General features: G+C 38.9%; 1 protein-coding gene across 2 annotated transcripts in view; it reads left to right on the forward strand.

The window, feature by feature from the left end:
- MRPS28 (mitochondrial ribosomal protein S28) overlaps positions 1–19012 on the forward strand; it is a 96926-nt gene that overhangs the window by 2430 nt on the left and 75484 nt on the right. For both annotated transcript variants that reach the window (XM_047783695.1, XM_047783694.1), the window contains exon 2: positions 11388–11569. In XM_047783695.1, coding sequence (XP_047639651.1) covers positions 11388–11569 — 182 coding nt within the window. The remainder of the gene's footprint in view (positions 1–11387; positions 11570–19012) is intronic.

A 19012-nucleotide genomic window follows, 5' to 3' on the forward strand; every position in this document is an offset into this window, starting at 1 on the left:
CTGATACTGGACAGTAGAAAAAATACAGAAATTGGTAACTGGCTTTGTTATCCCTCACTTCTGATACCAGTTGATAATTTTTATTAAAATAACTGCGTGCTCACATTTTAAATTTAATATTAAGTAAATGCTATTAATTTGAACTCAAAAAAATGCACTTATGCCAATAAAATAGTACACTTTATATATATATATATTGGTTTCTGCTTAAAAAACTGTTTTTGAAAGATAGTTTACTCTTTCTTTCTTTTTTTTTTTGTCTTTTGTTGTTGTTGTTATTGTTGTTGCTATTTCTTGGGCCGCTCCCTCGGCATATGGAGGTTCCCAGGCTAGGGGTTGAATCGGAGCTGTAGCCACCGGCCTATGCCAGAGCCACAGCAACGCGGGATCCGAGCCGCGTCTGCAACCTACACCACAGCTCACGGCAATGCCGGATCGTTAACCCACTGAGCAAGGGCAGGGACCGAACCCGCAACCTCATGCTTCCTAGTCGGATTCGTTAACCACTGCGCCACGACGGGAACTCCAGTTTACTCTTTCTTAAACAAAGCATTCTTTCTTTTTCTTTTCTTTTTTCTTTTTTTTTTCTGTTGGCCATGCCTCTGGCATGTTCCCCAGGAGTTCCCCAGGTCAGAAATCAAACCCAAGCCACAACAGTGCCAGTGCCAGATCTTTAATCTGCTGTGCCACAGGGGAACTCTACAGCATTATTTCTTTACCTTTGTTCTTTCCCCTAGAATTAGCTTCCCTGCCTGCAAATTCTATTATAAAAATCACCTCTTCTTTTAAGCCTTTGTCATCTCGCCAAGCAGATGAATTGGAATAGGATGTACACAGTTTGATGTCTGAATAACTATAAGTGAGAAATAACATCTCACATGTTATCAGGTCTAAAAATAAGTATATGGAGTTCCCGTTGTAGCTCATAGAGTTAAGGACCTGATGTTGTCTCTGTGAGGATGTGGGTTGGACCCCTGGCCTCACTCAGTGGGTTAAGGATCCAATGTTGCTGAAAGCTGTGGTGTAGATTGCAGATGTGGTTTGGATCTGGTGTTACCATGTCTGTGGTGTAAGTCATAGGTGCAGCTCCGATTCAAATCCCGGCCTAGGAACTTCCATATGCCATAGTAAATGGAATGTGGCAGTAAAAAAAAAATAAAAATAAGTATATGTAGGAATGAAAGTTGACATCATGCTCATTGGTTTAATTCTTCTTTTGGGAGAGACATTTCTCTTTGATTATTTTTTTAAATTGAAGTATAGTTGATTTACAATGTGTTTGTTTTAAGTGTATAGCAAAGAGATTCCGTATACATATCTATCTACCTACCTATCTATATGTTCTTTCTTTCTTTCTTTCTTTTGTCTTTTTGCCTTTTTCTTGAGCCGCTGGTTCGGCATATAGAGGTTCCCAGGCTAGGGGTTGAATCAGAGGTGTAGCCACCGGCTTACGCCAGAGCCACAGCAATGCGGGATCCGAGCTGCATCTGTGACCCACACCACAGCTCACCAGCTCACGGCAATGCCAGATCCTTAACCCACTGAGCAAGGCCAGGGATCCAACCCGCAACCTCATGGTTCCTAGTTGGATTCGTTAACCACTGCGCCGCGACAGGAACTCCTATCTATATGTTCTTTCTAAGATTCTTTTCTTTTATAGGTTATTACAAAATATTGAGTGCAGTTTCCTGTTCTATACAAATAGGACCTTGTTGGTTATCTGTTTTGTAAATAATAGTGTGTACATGTTAATCCCAAACTCCTAATTTATCCCTTCCCCCCTTTCCCCTTTGGTAGTCTTAAATGTGTTTTCTACATCTGTTGGTCTGTTTCTGTTCTGTTTACAAGTTCATTCCATTGGTTTAATTCTTATCCTTTGATTGCAGACTTAGGTATCTATATGTGCATCTCAAAAATAAGTGATATTCAGTAAGACCCAAGCTAGTTATCGTTAAAAGGAACTTCCTCCTGCAGTCAGGTGTTGAATCAAGGGCAGTTCATTGTGAATTCCCTATCCTGAAATTTCAGTGAGCTTACCAGTTAGAGAGATCTCAGGTTTAAATGACCTAGAAGGCCATTTACATATCCGTACTCACTTATCCATTTCTCTTTGGTTCATTACCTTTGAGATTGGTGTATGCATCTGTCTCTTAAAGGTTTTTTTGCTTATTTATTTATTTATTTTTAGGATAGGGACCAACTCCTTTTCATTTTTATAACCAACATGACACATACTTATGTATAGAGGACATGATAAATGTTTGCTAAATATATTTTTTAAGTTAAAATTTTAACTTCTTCCTTTAAAAAATTAAAAAAAAAATCTTTAACCTTCTTAGGTCATTTAGACAGTAGGGATTTGTAGAACCTGTTAAGTGGATTGGGAGCTGTGGTATAGCAGAAGACCATCTTATAGCCACAGGGTGGCAATAGTTGAGCAAAGAATTGGTTTTCTGCTTTATGAATATTACTGTTTCTTAACAGTAGAGGGTGGCATATTACTTTAAAAATGGTTTGCAGGAGAGTTTTTCAGACCACAGAGTAGGACGTTTCATTGTTTTAAGATGGAGAATAATGTTTTACTATTTTAGTTTATGTAGAAACTGATGGTGTACTATACTTTAGTTTCATTTTAGTGATATATTAGATTTTATGTAAATATTTTAAATATTATTTTTTACTTTTTCATGAGCATTTCTTTTTTTTTTTTAATTGCAAAATGCTGGAATATTCCAGAAGACAGAATATTTAAAAAAGCTATTTTATCCTTTCAGAATACTGGAAGAATCCAAAAAATAGCTTATTTGAAGGATTTGTTTCAATTCTTTTATTTTTGGTATGAGTTTTATGTCTACTAAATTCATGTAATACCAGTATTACACAGGTTTATTTAATGCCTGTTTTCTCACTAGTTTTGTATTGACAACTTAAAAAATTGTACCCATATTTTAAAAACTAATATATAGAGGAACGATGGAAATAGTTCTGGTTTTAACCCTGGTGCTCCTTGGTTTTTACATTATAGAATTCTAGGAGAGTTGTCCCTGAGTTCGTAATGAAAATCTTCTGAAATGTTTAGTTTCATAGGGAAGTCTAACATTTTCAAAGCAGGTTTGGAGGAAATGACTAGTTAATATAAAAACAATGAAAGAGTGTATTGAGGTAGATATAAATCTCTCAGGAAAGTAGGTTTTTATCAACAGCTATAATATACCTATAAATAATACTATACATTTCCTAAAAGCTGAATATATTCTATATATATTTTGTTTCGTGGGTGGTCGTGTGCTCTGATCATACTCAGTCTGACTCATATGACTTCCCAAGTCAGCATTAGCTTTCATTAATTGTGTATCTTTCTTAACTCTTATTTTTGCTCAGAAATAGCACTCTCTTCTTTTAAAGTGTTTGCATTTTACTGTATTTTGTTTTTTCTTTTAAAGGTTATATTAGATTTTTCTCTTTTGATTAATTTTTGTAATGTGATTATGACCCTCAAATTTTTTTGTCTATTAGCATTAAATAATAGAGGGAAGAAAAGGAATCTGTCATGTTTGGGAGTGGAGCCTGAATTGATTTGGAAGTAAAATTAAATGGTGATGATACAGTTTGTCTTTTCCCTCTTTTTGTAAAACTTTGGGCACTCTGCTCTTGGTAGCTGGCAAACAAGGAATGATAGATTCCTTGTCCAGGAGTCAGCGACTCAACAAGCTGCCTCGCTGGTCTCTGCCCAGCTACCCAGGTTGAGGCTCTCAGGTCTTCCCAGAGGACACAAGTGCACTGTGGACCAGAGAGTGTTTATCCCAGGAAAATGAAAACTTACATTCATATGAAAACTTGTGCACTAATGTTCATAGCAGCTTTATTTGTGTTTTTTTTCTTTTTGCTTTTTAGGGCCACACTCACAGCATATGAAAGTTCCCAGGCTAGGTGTCGAATCGGAGCTGTAGCTGCCGGCCTATGCCACAGCCACAGCAACTTGGGATCCGAGCTGCGCCTGCGACCTATAACACAGCTCGTGGTGACACCGGATCCTTAAACCACTGAGCAAGGCCAGGGATCGAACCCGCATCCTCATGGATCCTAGTTGGGTTCGTAAACCTCTGAGCCATGAAGGGCACTCCCATAGCAGCTTTATTTGTAATAGCCAAAACCTGGAAACAGCCCACATGTTCCAGGACTTCAACAGCTTCAACTGGTCAATGTTTAAACAAACTGTGGTACATCTGTGCTGTAGAATACTCCTCAGAAATTAAGAGGAACAAGTGGTTGATACACACAGTACCTTGAATGACTCTCAAGGGAATTATGCTGCATGAAAAAAAGCCAGTCCCGAAGGGTTGCAGACTTTGTGATTCCATTTATGTGACATTCTTGAAAGGACAAAATTACAGAGGTGGGGAACAGATCAGTGGTTGCTAAAAGCGGATAGGACAGAAGGGAGATGGGGAGTTATAGAAGGACAGCACAGAGATCCTTGTATCTTGACTGTGGTGGTGAATATACAAACCCTCGCAAATGATAAAACTGTATAGAACTAAGTATTTATACACAAAGGTTAACATCTAAAACTGGCGAAATCTGAATATTGTCGGTGCGTTAAATCAGTATCACTTCCCTGGTTGTAATATAACACTTTGGTTTTACAAGATGTTACCACTGGAAGGTCTGAGTAAACAGTTCAGGAGCTCTCCATGTATTTCTTACAATTGCCTGTGGATTTACAATGGTCTCAAAATTGAAAGTTTAATTTTTTTACGAAAAGATTAGTTCACTAGTCTGGGAGGTCCAGCACTAGTAAGACCAGTGGATTCCATAAGAACAAATTTTATCGTCCCACATAATTTCCTATACAATGATTTTTTTGGTTAGAAGTAGTGCTGTTTGGAATACCCTGGCAATGAATATGAGATCCTATAAGTCCACAGATGGTGGTTTTGGTAGAAGCTTTTCAGGCAGGGAAGGCAAATCCATATTAAGAAGAAGTATTCATTCCAGTGATCCTTTCTACCACTGTCCTTTCTATTCGAATGATCCAGTGTAATCAACCTGCTACCAGGCGGCTGGCTAATCCTCTCAGGAAATGATGCTGTGTTGGAAGTTTAGGATTGGTTTTTGCTGGGGCAGATTGGCCATTTAGCAGTGACTATAGCCAGATCACTACTCACAGGGTTGAGTGGAAGTGAGTATTCCTGAATCTGTGTGTTGCCTCATCCCACAAAAATTCAGGGGTCTGCCACCTGGTAAAATTTGTAGTTGGCCATTGGTCTGGGACATGTTGAGATACTTGCCCTATCCATAAGAAAGAAGCCCATCCCTGCTGTCATGGCAGCTTTGTTCTTAAAACCACAGGGGAGGTGGGCAGGAGTGGCCTGGGAAAGAGGTTGACTGACATTTGCAAGACTGGTTATCTTGTCCCCTGATTAAGATTCTTCTCTGCTGAAGATGTTATTCACATATGACTCATTTATTTTCTCACTCTGCCAGTGTGTGTTTCCTAGACCTTCTTGCCTTCTTTTTCCCAGTCGTGTTCCTGCTAATTTCCTGGCTATCCAGTAAAATCATTAGTCGCTTCACACAAATCAGGATAGATCCCTACCTTAGACCATCTCTCTTCCAGGCAGAATTCAATGATCATTCAAGTTCACTGCTCAAAGTCCATTACTGCTGTCATTCAGGGCTACTCTATCTCTGCACTATGCTTCACCTAGAGAGGCCTGTCAAAGTCTCCATTCTGCATCTGTAACTGCCACAGATACTTACCACGTCTGCTGGGATGTGAAACTCCAGTAGCAGAGGAGCTTGCCTGGCAGCTTTGACCTCTTGCAGAGCCTTTTCTTGTTCTGGGCCCCACTCAAAACTGGCAGCTTTTTGGGGTTACTTGGTAAAAGAGTTGAAGAAACATGACCAAATGAGGTATTTGTTGCCTGCAAAATTTAAAAAGACCCACTCGGCATTGAGCTTCTTTCTCTGTGGTACGAAAGGGTATCTGGCCATAGCCCAGACCACTGGCCCCCTAGGAATTTCATCAAGGCCCAGCATTTTTGTGGGACTTACTTCTCACCCTCCTGCATACGTGTGTCTTACCATGTGTGGAGAGGATTGGAGCTTTCTGCTTCCAGGTCCAGTCGGCATGTGTAATGGAGTAGCATGTTGTCCAGTGGAATGGAGTGGCAGTCAAAGTCTCTGTAGACTAGATTGCGACATAGAGCTAGAGAATTAATGTAACCCTGAAGTATATAGTCTTTACTAGCAGGTCTCAAAAAAGAAAGCATTTGTTATATTATTATTGCATGCCAGGTGCTGGGGCATATTTGATTTGCTGTAGCTGTGAAATCACATCTGGAACAACAGCTGCAGTTGGAGTTACCACTTGATTAAGTTTATTATAATAAACTGTCATTCTCTAAGATGTTTTCTGCAGGGACTCATAGGCAAGTTGAGTGGGCATGTGGTAGGAAGCAACACCTTGCATCTTCCAAGCCCTTGATAGTGGCACTAATTGCTGCAGTGCCCCGAGGAATGTAATATTGCCTTTGATCAACTTGTTTGGTAGGTAGGGGAGGTTTTAGTGCCTTTCACTTGGCCTTCCCCACCTTAATAGCCTTCACTCCACAGATCAAGGAACCTATGTTCCGGCCAGTTGCTGAGTATACCTTATTCTATTTGTGCTCTCTGGAACTAGGGAAATAACTATAGACCAGATTCATGGGATGGATCTGAGTTAAAACTCCACTTGTGACATGATCTCCACAAGCCCCTGTTCTGACTGGCATTGACTTGGTTCTTGAAGGGTTAGTGTCAGTTCACATAATCCCTGAAAAGTCTGATTTTCTGCTTCTCCGGTGGCCAGTCATGCTGGTAAATAGCCACAGCTCCCTTTAGGAAAGCCAGAAGGAAGATTGCTGATGCAAAATTTGGTTATATATCAGGGTCCTTCCTTAAGGGGACATGCCTTCTTTTTCATTCAGAAGGCTTGGGATCTGGGAATTGGTTCAAGTTTGGGAATTGATTAAGAGGCTGTGACATTCATATGTGGTGATTCAAGTCAGAATTTCTGTTCTCTAGAACTAGAGTTTTTCCATCTATTTTATCTCTAAGGACACCATAACCAACTAGCTGACACCAAAAAAGTTCTCTAGTCAGACTGTTTGGATCACTGTTAGGCTCTGCTGCATTATGATAACCATGCCCACCATATTGTTGGCTAGGAAGTCTATCAACTTTTTTTCTGGATCTGTCTTCCTTCAGATTGAGTCTGGAACTACTTGGCATCCATTCTATCCTGGAATCTCCCTCCTTAATCTTTTATTTTACCTTCCATCCTAGATCTCCCTTTTAAATGCAGCTCATGTTGCTTTTCTACCTGGCCTGCCTTGTGCTGCTGGGTCTGCTTAGTTCAGGGCTTTTCAGTCTTGGACTAGTGACACTTTGGACCAGCTAATTTTTTGTTGTGGGGGCTGTACTCTGAGTTGTAGGGAGTTTAATAGCATCTCTGGCCCATATCCAGTAGATTCCAGTAGCATCCCCCATCATGGCAATCAAATATGTCTCTAGGCATTGCCACTTGTTCCCTGGGCAGGGTGGGGGAGGGGTTAGGGGGTAGGGAGAGTGGGGAGAGGGAGGGCAGGCAAAATTGTCCTGTTTGAAAACTACTAGGATTATCAGTAAAACTTGGTGATGTTTGGGTCGGTAAGAAATGGATTAATTTTTTAAAAAGTTACATTTTAGAGAATTCTTACCCTACCAGAGGCAGTATTTGAGAGCATTACATATGGCCATGTATTTATTTAATCCTTACAACAACCCTATAAAATAGGTATAATTATTAACCTCATTTTATAGGTGAGTAAACAGCAGCACAGAGAATTTAAGTGCATTGTCTCAGCCACAGAGCTGGTATGTGGTGCAGCCAGGATTTGAACCACATGGTCTGACTCTAGAGCCTTTCTTTAGGAGCCCGCCCTCCTACTCCAGGCAGTACTGATTGCTAGCACCTTCCCAAACAGCCGTCATTTTGATTCTTTTCTTTCCTGATGGGTTGAGTTACCTATTGGTACACAACCAACCCTCCAAAGTTATTTCTCTAGACAGTTTATTCAATTATTATTTTTTCTTTAGAGAAGAGAAAAAAATATACTGTATTTATTTTTCCGGGGCAATAAATGCTTTATTACTAGGTATTGTGGAGTTGAATTTTCTGCCAGATGTTTTGTACGTGACAGAAAATTGCCTTCCCTGCCTATATTCTTTTAATTATTCCCCTATTTTCATCCTCTTTTCTCAGTCCAGCTTCCTGTAATTTCTGGCATGACTTTGTCCCATGCCTTTATGGGATTATTCAGAATAGACTGATTTTCTTAGCTTCATCATTCTGTGTGTATTTTTAGCTTCAGTATAGTCCCCTTATCATCTCTATCCTAGTTACTGGAGGAGCTTCTCAACAGTTTACCATTTTTCCATTTTTTCCCCTTTTCTCTGGTCCATTTTTTATACTTCTGCCAAAGTTTCGAAGCAAAGAACAAGTACTGTCACTCCATTAATGAGGAACTTCTGACTACCCACTCCTTATAGGATAATGTCTAAACCACTGAGCTTTTGGTACAGAACTTTTTACAATTTAAGGGAGGGTTGCAGTTGTTCCCAGCAGTTTTTGGACCCTAATCTCTTGTCATATTGGTTTAACTCTGTTCTCCTACTGTTTCATATCTTTTCATAGCAAGATTTGAACAGAGTCTAGGACACATGACAGACACTCAATATTCAACACATATTTGATGAGTGAATGAAGGAAGGAAGGTTCCTTATATCTATTCATTTATCTCCCCCTCTTCTACCTGGACAGTCCTGTTTAACTTTCAGGCTTCAAAGAGGCAAAAACAAAACCAGTACAAGAATGTACTTAGGAAATCTGAGCCCTATGACCAAATCTGAGCTCTATAACAGGAATACGTGGGAAATATGAGCTCTATTACCAATTCTATATCAACCGTAAGGCACCTGCTTTGACTGAAAACTCTTATGAATGAGCTTTGTTAACAATATTTTCCATAGCTGGGGTCAGACACTGAGGTCTGTGATATACCCAGAAGGTGACAGTGTGTCTGTAATCTCAGTAGTCTGCATCAGTGTGAGAGGAGCTAAAAGTATTGGTTGTTATCATAGATTGTGCTACATGTATTATTTTTAGAAGTCATTTGAAGTAAATGAGGAATTCAGAGATGATTCTAGACCATGATTTCTGAAGAAGGGCTTTGTCTAATTACATGTTATATTTTCCAAAAAATATAGTGAGTGTACAAATTAAAAGAAAATTCAAGTATTGATCAAGGGATCTTATGCTTGTGGTAAAATTATTTCACTCACTGAAAACACATTGACTTCCAATGTAAAATGTTAACAAAGTGAAGGCAAAAATAATGGAACCCAAAGCAGTAACATTTTACTTACTTGATTTTAAAATCTCCTTTAAAATAATTATTCATCGTTTTATAAAGTTTATAATGTAGTAAATTATTTCACAACAGATTTACTAAAATTCTCAAGAGATCTCATTAAATAGTCGAGAAGTCTATTTCCTAAAACGTAGGGGGAAATACCATTTACTCTAATACCAATCTTAACCCACACAGCTTTGCACAGTTATAAAGGAGATCATTATGAAAGAGGCACTAGTGATGGCTGAATTAATCTTCAATAAATACTCAACTATTAGATCTACTATTGTATCTTCCTCTCATCTAATGCTGTTTTAGTGCACCATGGTTTCAATTACAAGCCCCCCCCGCCCCCCGCCAAAGAAACAGATGAAGAAGAAAGAAGAGTAGATGTCAACCATGAAAGAGGGACAATGGGAAAGCAGCATATAGGGAAACTGAGAAAGACCTTCCCAGGTTGCAGGCTGAGAGTCTGCTCTTGCTTGGAGCAGTAAAATCTTCCTTCGTGCTCTGGATTGCGTAGTGGCTCCTACCAGAGAGTCAGAGTAGCTGTACTTGTCACTGATAGCATGCTCAGTGTAACTTTCTTTACATTAAGAGGATAATTTGTAGCTGGGTTTGTGTTGAGCCTGTTTCATCCTTGGCTCTCTGCAAAAAAAGAACTTTTCAAGGTACTTATTTAAGGAATTAAATATTATACTGTGTAGTATCATCAGACTAGTATTATGACTCAAAGTGTAATATTCCTGACTACCTTTTCAGCTTATTTGGCATATAGTTCTACTGAGTTATCTTTGGTTTATAGATCATCCCTTATGTGCTGATTCCTTTCATTGAGTTTCAACCCACTGAAACAAATTCATCACCATACCCTCCTTCCACCATCTAAGGGACTTGGCATCCATCAGATGTTTTGACTTTCATTTTCATGAGGCAAGGTCATAAACTTTTGGTTCATGTGTCAAAATGTGTTTTTATTTATAAAATAAAAGACTTTTTTCAATGTATAAAAATTTAAAAATTGGAAATTTTACATTAATGTGTGGATTTCTGACATCTCTTGTAAAGTCAAAAGAAGTAGCAACACTGGACTTGAATTACAACTGTAGCTGGAACTGAGTAGTGGCTATGTTTTTAGTTTGGCACATATTCTGCTTATCAAGCCTCCACCCGGCTGCATATTTCATTTTATAATTCTTGGAGTACCCCATGCATAAAAATTGTTACAAATGTGTTAAAGGTTTACACTTCTAAAGTAAGTGTATTATCAGACTCTTACTAATTCTCCCTTAAGTAGCAGTATATAAAATACCTCCTAAAAAGCGGGTAGCACAAAACAATTAAAGATGTCTTTCTTTTGAAATTTTACTTTAGGAAAAAGAAGAAAATTATAATAAAGCCAAGGCGTTTTAAAAATATCACATAACACAAACTTGTGTTCAGACTACTAATTAAAGGACACTTAATTTTTATCTTAATGTTTATTTAAACTTGTATTAAAAGTATCATCACTTTCGTTAAACCTGAATGAAAAGGCATTTTTGTTTTTGCAGATGGTCAGTGCTAGGAATGAAGCCAGTTCCCTTCTTGGATGCCGTCCTTGCATGCTCACCTCCCCACTCCCTACTTGCCCCATGTCTGAGGCTTTGTCCAAGGACACTCCTCACCCTGCTCACATTCCAGATTCCACCGTGGACCACCACATCTGCCCCATTCCCCACCGAGCGCAGATGCCTGCTTTTCCCTGGCTCCTCTTCAAGAAAGGAAGAGGACGTTGAAGAGTGTACCTGACTTTTTAAAGCAAAAATCCATTTCAGTATTTTTATTATTGCTATAAAATGTAAATATTCAGAAAATTGACTTTAAAAAATTTCCCCTGTAAGCTATTACTGGACATATCATATCTTTGTATTGAATCATATGCATGTACATATCTCTTTTTATATTTAGGGCTCTCCGAAAAATATGGAGTCCTTCGCATCTATGCTGAGACATTCCCCTCTTACACAGATGGGACCTGCCAAGAATAAACTAGTCATTGGACAAATCTTTCATATTGTGGAGGATGATCTTTATATAGATTTTGGCGGCAAGTTTCACTGTGTGTGTAAAAGACCAGAAGTGGACGGAGAGTAAGTAGAATCATTTCCAACTGCTTTTTAAGAGTGTGCATAAAAGTTGAGATACCTCAGAAGTGTTATTGGACTTTAACTGGTGATTTTTGAAAAGACAGAAATTGCTTGTTAATCAAGTTAGGCCATGTTCATGCCGTCTCATGTTAGGTTAGCCAGATTCATGTTTTCTCAAAGCAATGAGTGAGAGCAGTTTTGGGGAAGATGTGAATGTTCATCCTGATAACACCATAAAATTAAAACCAGCTTTGTAGTAAGTAGTACATGCTGCGCAGGCCGGTTTACATGTAATTTTTTTGCCTCTTCTGTTCCACAGTCTCTGCGTCTCAGGGAAGCCTCTGCTTTTTGTTTCTTCATGTTCCTTTCTCTTACTATACCAAATTCTGATGCTGTATCGTTTTCTTTACTTACTACTTTGCATCTGCTTTCAGGATTACAAGTTTTCCTATTATATGGACAGAATTCATTCTGCTTGTAGTCTGTGTAGATAAAGAGATTTGTGACTATCAGTATACCCTGTGGAAACCACTAAAGTGGGAGATCTGGGCGTAGTAGAGAAAGAGTGAAAAGAGATAATGGAACTAAAATTCTGATATTGGGAAACAATAGCAAACAAGCTAGAAATGGATTTTTTTCATCAATTTTTAATGTACACATTTTTTTAAGATTTTAATGTTTTTGATGCCAGAGTATATCTTGCAGTTGATGCAATATAATTGGCAATTTAAAATTTCTTAGTAATACATGAGTTGTGGTGACTTTACTAATCAGTGGCGTCTTAGATAGGATGGATTACAGTGATTAAGAAGTCTGTGATGTTTAAGAGTAAGTCAGACTGGGAGATGACTAGGGAAGGAGTCTGCTGTAGCTCTGAGGAAGCAGTTACAAGGATGGCTGCCTTTCTCCTGAGTGCTCAGGATAGCTTAAGGTCTGTTTGATTCCTGGGTTCACTGAGTTAGGAAATAGGAGCTCCTTCTACCTGATTCTGAATGGGACCTGACAGACTTTCCTCTGATATGTGTGTGTGAGTAGATGTTTCACAGCTAGCTCTCCAATAAGTAAAAGGCCATGATTTGCCAATTTCCATGGTGTGAAATATTCCCATCGTGGCCAATGTTAAGTTACCCGTGTGAGGTTGTTGGACACGAAGTTGGGTGTGTGTGCACCATCAGCTCTCATAAGCTGGTGCAGTCTAGCTCCTGCAGTCTTCTACTTCAGATATTCAGAAGCTAAATGGTGTTTTAGCAAGGTGAGTGGTGTAAACCTGGTGATACCTGGAAGAAAAAAAATGGGTTCTGTGCTATACTACATGAGAGGTAATGGCTTGGTCCTGACTTTCTCTGGTATATTAAATAACATACAAGCTTAGTGAAAAATAGTAAGACCCCCCCCAAAAAATCTAAGTAGGACATGTTTGTCCATCCAGATTTTTAATAGTGTAATCTGTACATTGTGTAATGTGGTATTGAAGGGGTTAAATTGGATAACATATGTGAAGATTTAAGATAGTGATCAGTATATAGTAAACAGATGCTCCTATTTTTATGCTTTAAATCCTAATGATTTAGGGTTCTTATGACCCAATGATGACATCCCTCAAGAATTCCTGTTGAGGAGTTTCCCATTGTGGCTTAGTGGCAGTGAACCCGCCTATGATCCATGAGGGTGTAGGTTTGATCCCTGGCCTCGCTCATTGGGTTAGGATCCGGCATTGCCGTGAGCTGTGATGTAGGTCACAGACATGGCTCGGATCCTGAGTTGCTGTGGCTGTGGTGTAGCTGCAGCTCCAATTTGACCCCTAACCTGGGAACTTGCATATACCGCAGGTGCGGCCCTGAAAAAAAAAAAAAGATTTCTTGTTGAGAAGGGTTTATGTACCAGGCAAGTGTAAAGATATGAGGTCCTAAAATTATCCTTCAAGAGTAGAGTCCTAAATTCTTAGGTACTGTCAGCAGGATCTGTAGTAGGTCATTTTTCCTTAATAGAAAATATATCAATAACTTGAAAATGAAGTATTGCTTTATTTTATGTAGAGAAATCGTCTCCTCTCCTCCCTACAATTGATAAGCTTTATATCATGCTTCCATGGATGCTACCCAATTACACTGGCCACATCCTTATTCTTACAAGTTGACCTACCATGAAGCAGCACATCAGGTATTGACCTTATGAAAAGATGTATTTTACTGATAACTCTCCTGAATTATGGATATTTCCCCTGCTCAGTCAAACTTATTTTAAATTGCAAACGCCAGTGATATACGTGTTTCTTTATATTGTGGATGGAATTTTGTTTGTGGTATTTCTTTCATGGATGTTTATTTCTTTGTGGATATTCTTTTGTCTACACTTTCTCCCCCCATTTTATGTTATGTTCTTGAACATAATGTTTCTGAATGCCTTAGATAGCTAGAATTTCTGATTTGATTCTCATGTCTTTTTTTTTTTTTTTTGCCTTTTTGCCATTTCTTGGGCCACTCTCACTGCATATGGAGGTTCCCAGGCTAGGGGTCGAATCGGAGCTGTAGCCGCTGGTCTAGGCCAGAGCCACAGCAACGCAGCATCCGAGCCAAGTCTGCAACCTACACCACAGCTCATGGCAATGCCAGATCATTAACATCCTTAACCCACGGAGCAAGGTCAGGGATCGAACCCGCAACCTCATGGTTCCTAGTCGGATTCGTTAACCACTGAGCCACGACGGGAACTCCCTGATTCTCATGTCTTACTAACCAAATCACAGAATTTTAAATATCAGTGTTTGCTACTAGATAGTTCTCTAGTCAGTGCTGTAATATGATTTGAATTTATTTTATGTGTAGTATAGCTTTAAATGGTTAAATACTGGAATCTTTTGCAGCATTTATTAATTTTTCATTGAAAACTGTGCACATACCACATAAGCACACATTCTAATAGCGGAAATTACTATGTGACTGAAACCCCCATATCCACACGCACTCTTCCCAAGCGACACAGTCTGTTTAACAGAAGTGTTTTGGGGGAGAGGAGTGGCTCACAGTAATTTTGCAAATAAATTCTCTAGTCTAGGGGCAGTTAGATATTAATCTTCCTTTTGTATACTCAGAAGAATCAAATGCCTGTATCTCTTTGTTCTGTAGTTACCTGCAATAGTTATCTTTCAACTACTGCTTCCATTTTCCTGCCCAGGATATATCACTCTCACTAGGAATTCTTACTTAAGCTTCCAAAGCAATCACAAAATCAGTGCATTCATGATTGATGATCATGAAGAGGGAGGAGCCATAATGGTGCAGGAGTTGATTTATTTGTTTGTTTATTCATTCATACAACAAATACTTACTGTACCTTTTCAATTTGGCAGGCACTGTTATAAAGGCTGGTAAACAAGACAGACTAGCTCTCTGCTCTCATGAAGTTGAGGGCACTTAGTCTATTGGGGGAAGGAAGGATAGATGGTAAACTAGTGCACAGATCAGTTTTTAAAATTGGTAACTACATGAGTAAAAGGGGGTAATATGGTGACAGAATGTCAGTGAGTAGAAGATAACAATAGTCAGAGAAGGCCTTTGACATCTACTTCTATTGCTGAAAGTCTAAGGTGCCACCAGAATGCTTCTTTTTAAAAAAAAGTATTAAGCAGGAGTCAGGGCTTAAGCTCTATTCCTGTCTGGTTCTATAGACCAGTAATGTTATTTCTAACAGTGTGCAAGCATGTCAGCCAAGATTTAACCTGAATAGTTTGATTACTTCTTTTCTCTCCCTACCTAGCTACATACATATCCTCTGTCTATGGCGAGAACAACTATTGCTCTTTATCTCTATACATTATTTGGGAGGGCATTAAGTAATAAATATGAGTATGGAAAGGATTTTTGTTCTCAAGAAAGCTAATTTTAATGTTTTGGAACAGCTCCATAAAGGAGAGGTTTTGTTTTGTTTTGTTTTTTAACGAAATCGCTATTGAGTTAGTTTGAGCAAGTAAACCATAAAGATGAGGGGGAAATATAAAAATGTAGAAGGATTAGCTTTCCAAGTGTCTTTCTGTCCCTGTGGTACTTTAAAGTGACTGACTCTGGCAAGCCCAGACATTGCAGTGTAGATATTATTTATTGAAGGAGGTCAGTGAAGACCTCCAATGAGTGGACTTCTACTCAGCTAGAAGGCCTGGCCCTGTATCAGAATATTTGCATTAATTGCTAAGTTAATATCTTTACAATGTATGTGTATACTTTTTTGTGATTTTTATTTTTTCCATTATAGTTGATTTACAGTGTTCTGTCAATTTCCACCATACAGCAAAGTGACCCAGTCATATATACATACATATATATATGTATATTTTTTTTGTTACATTATCCTCCATCATATTCCATCACAAGTAACTAGATGCAGTTCCCTGTGCTATGCAGAGGATCTCATTGCTTATCCACTCCAAATGCAATTGTTTGCATCTGTTAGTCCATTCCTTTCCCTCGGCAACCACAAACCTGTTCTCCAAGTCCATGAGTTTCTTTTCTGTGCAAAGGTTCATTTGTGCCATATATTAGATGTATACTTTTTTCATGAGTCCTTGCTTTGACCTACTTTTCCATAAACCAACCTGTGAGTCAGAGGGCTTTTACTGTGACTTAAAAGTAAAGCATTTTTGTATGTGTGTTATTAATACAGCACAATTTTACAAAATTTGTCCTAGTGTGGATTAAGGTCATTTCCCTTCTGTACCTGATAATCCTACTAGCTAGTTTTTTGAAAACCTATGTTGGCACTTTATGTCTGGTTTATTCCTCACAAGAAGCATAGAAGGTAGAAGTTCACCCCATTTTCCAAATGAAGAAAATGAGTCTTATGAGCATAAATAAAATAACTTACTGCAGTCACACAACTGTAATTGACAAGGCAGGGGTTCAAACCTAGGGCTGTGTGTATCCATCACCCATGAGTGTTCTTTTCATTCTGCTGTGCTCTTCTCTAAATCCTACAACATATGGTTACTAAAGTGTCATAGATACCTCCTAAAATAGTCTCACACAGAGCCAGGTTTATGCCAAAAACCCTGATAGCAGTGTGGTGGTGAAATTCTGTGAGATCTGTCAAAGACTGCTAGGTAGCCTGTTCTAATATCCCGAGTTATGGTGTCCAGTGTGTTTGGATATTATCCTCAATAAGCTAATGACCAGTGGGTGCAGGCTTTGTTTCAGAATGGATGTGAATCATAATTGTGGTGAGACCTGGAGCCATAGGAACTAGTTAATGTCTGACAATGATTGGAAGCTTAGAGTCAGCAGGCCCATGTTATTTAGGAATGATACATTTCAAAAACGTGTGCTTGGCAAATAGTATAAAGTTGACTCTATGAATGTAGTACTTAATTTCTAATTGATTCTTTTTGTAAAGTATGACAGTTACTTTCTTTGAACCTTGTTACACCTAAAGTAGTTTGACCTGTTTTTGTCTCTGTTTTTGATGACCCAAGGTCATAATTAGAAACATTAACTCCTGTATTGTATCATAACTCATATGTAGAATGATTGTTTCTCAGCCACATAACCCTGCATTTCTGTAGTTTTTGTGTTTCACCTTTGGATGTCATCTTCCTTTTTCTGCTGTTATATCTTTGTCTGCATTTTTAACTTTCCTAGACTTCCTAATTTTCTTCAAATATTCTGATGCCTGGGAAGGTGGTCACTAAATTTGTTGTGCTTAAAATAGGAACAGCTAGAGTTTAAGTAAGAATCTCACATCCTCTTCTGTAAGTAAAGTGTATGTCTTTTAGTACATGAACTTTAACATGTATTTTGACAGCTACTAAACTCTTCTGCTTAACTCTCATTGGGTTCTGTGGAGACTTGATGTCACCAAATAACTAAGTTCCTGATAAGTGAAGTGTAACCAGGTTGGGTTCTTGTCTGTGTTGACTGCCTGTTCACTGATGCCCTGATAAGGGATTGTCACATATCAGAAACATGTTTGTTGAACTAATCAGGGTGCTGAGTGTCTTAGACATGAACAGTTGTCATGGTTGAGACTTTAACACCTCCAGTAGGAACGGTAGTGAAAATAAGATGGGATCATTGGATCTCAAATACTATTTGAGATGGTGTCAATTCTTAGAGTGGATTTGTAGTTAAACAAGTAAATTCCTTAAGAACATTGTTAAGCTAAAGTATTGCTTTATGGCATTGATTAGTTTGATTGGCTTGGAATATACCTGTAATACATTTTATCAGTCTCGAGAATTAAGCTACTGATTGTATTTTTTTTTGTATGTGTTTTATTTATTTATTTATTTATTGCTTTTTAAAATTTGTATTTATTTATTTTTAATCTTTTTAGGGCTGTATCTGTGGCATATGTAGTTCCCAGGCTAAAGGTCCAATTTGAGTTGCAGCTGCCAGTCTACGCCACAGGCACAGCAATGCCGGATCTGAGCTGCGTCTGTGAACTACACCACAGCTCACAACAATGCCAGTTCCTTAATCCACTGAGCGAGGCCAAGGATCAAACCCACATCCTCGTGGATACTAGTTGGGTTTATTACTGCCGGGCCACGACAGAACTCCCTAATTTTATTTTTAAATAAACTGGGCCATGGTACAATTTTTCACTGAGTCTGCCAACATTTAATGAGCAGCTATTATATGCCACCTCTGTGCTTTATGCAAGAGATGAAAGATAGTCCCTGCTTTCAGGGAGTTAATGATTCAGTCGGGGGGGGATGGAGAAGTAAATCAATACCCTATGCGTTCTGTTAGTGTGTTCTACGGGAATGGAGAAGAGAGGATCGATCGATGATGGAGGCAGCTTGTGTCAGAGATGTTTTCCCGATTGGTAGGAGATACAAAGTGCAGAAAATGGGAGAGAGATGTCCTTGCAAAAGTTTTCAATTGAGAGAGAGCTCGGGAATTCAAGTGGCTTTGTTGGCTTAAGTTTAGGAGGAGTGAGGGGAGAGTAGGAAGATGGGCAGGAGCCAGATCTTCTAGGGATTTTTATACCATTCTAAAAAATTAGGGCTTTATTCTGAAAGTGGTAAAGATACATTGAAATAGTGTAACAGGTAGCATGAACCATACTTATGTTTCAGTGAGATCATTTTGGCAGTGGTGTGGAATATATGTTAGAAGAACAGAGAGTTCTCATCGTGGCACAGCGGAAACAAATCCGACTAGGAACCATGAGGTTGCGGGTTTGATCCCTGGCCTCGCTCAGTTGAGTTAAGGATCCGGCATTGCCATGAGGTTGCAGATGCAGCTCAGATCTGGTGTTGCTGTGGCTGTGGTGTAGGCCGACTGCTGTAGCTCCGATTTGACCCCTAGCCTGGGAACCTCCTTGTGCCGAGGTGCGGCCCTAAAAAGGACAAAAGATAAAAGACAAAAAAAAAAAAGAAAGAAGAATGAAGCTGGAGTTAAGGAGGCAGTAAAGAAGCTCCTGAAAAGATATTATAAGAATGTGAATTAAGTC

The sequence above is a fragment of the Phacochoerus africanus genome, chromosome 6 (genome assembly GCF_016906955.1).
Source record: "Phacochoerus africanus isolate WHEZ1 chromosome 6, ROS_Pafr_v1, whole genome shotgun sequence".
Lineage (NCBI taxonomy): Eukaryota > Metazoa > Chordata > Mammalia > Artiodactyla > Suidae > Phacochoerus > Phacochoerus africanus.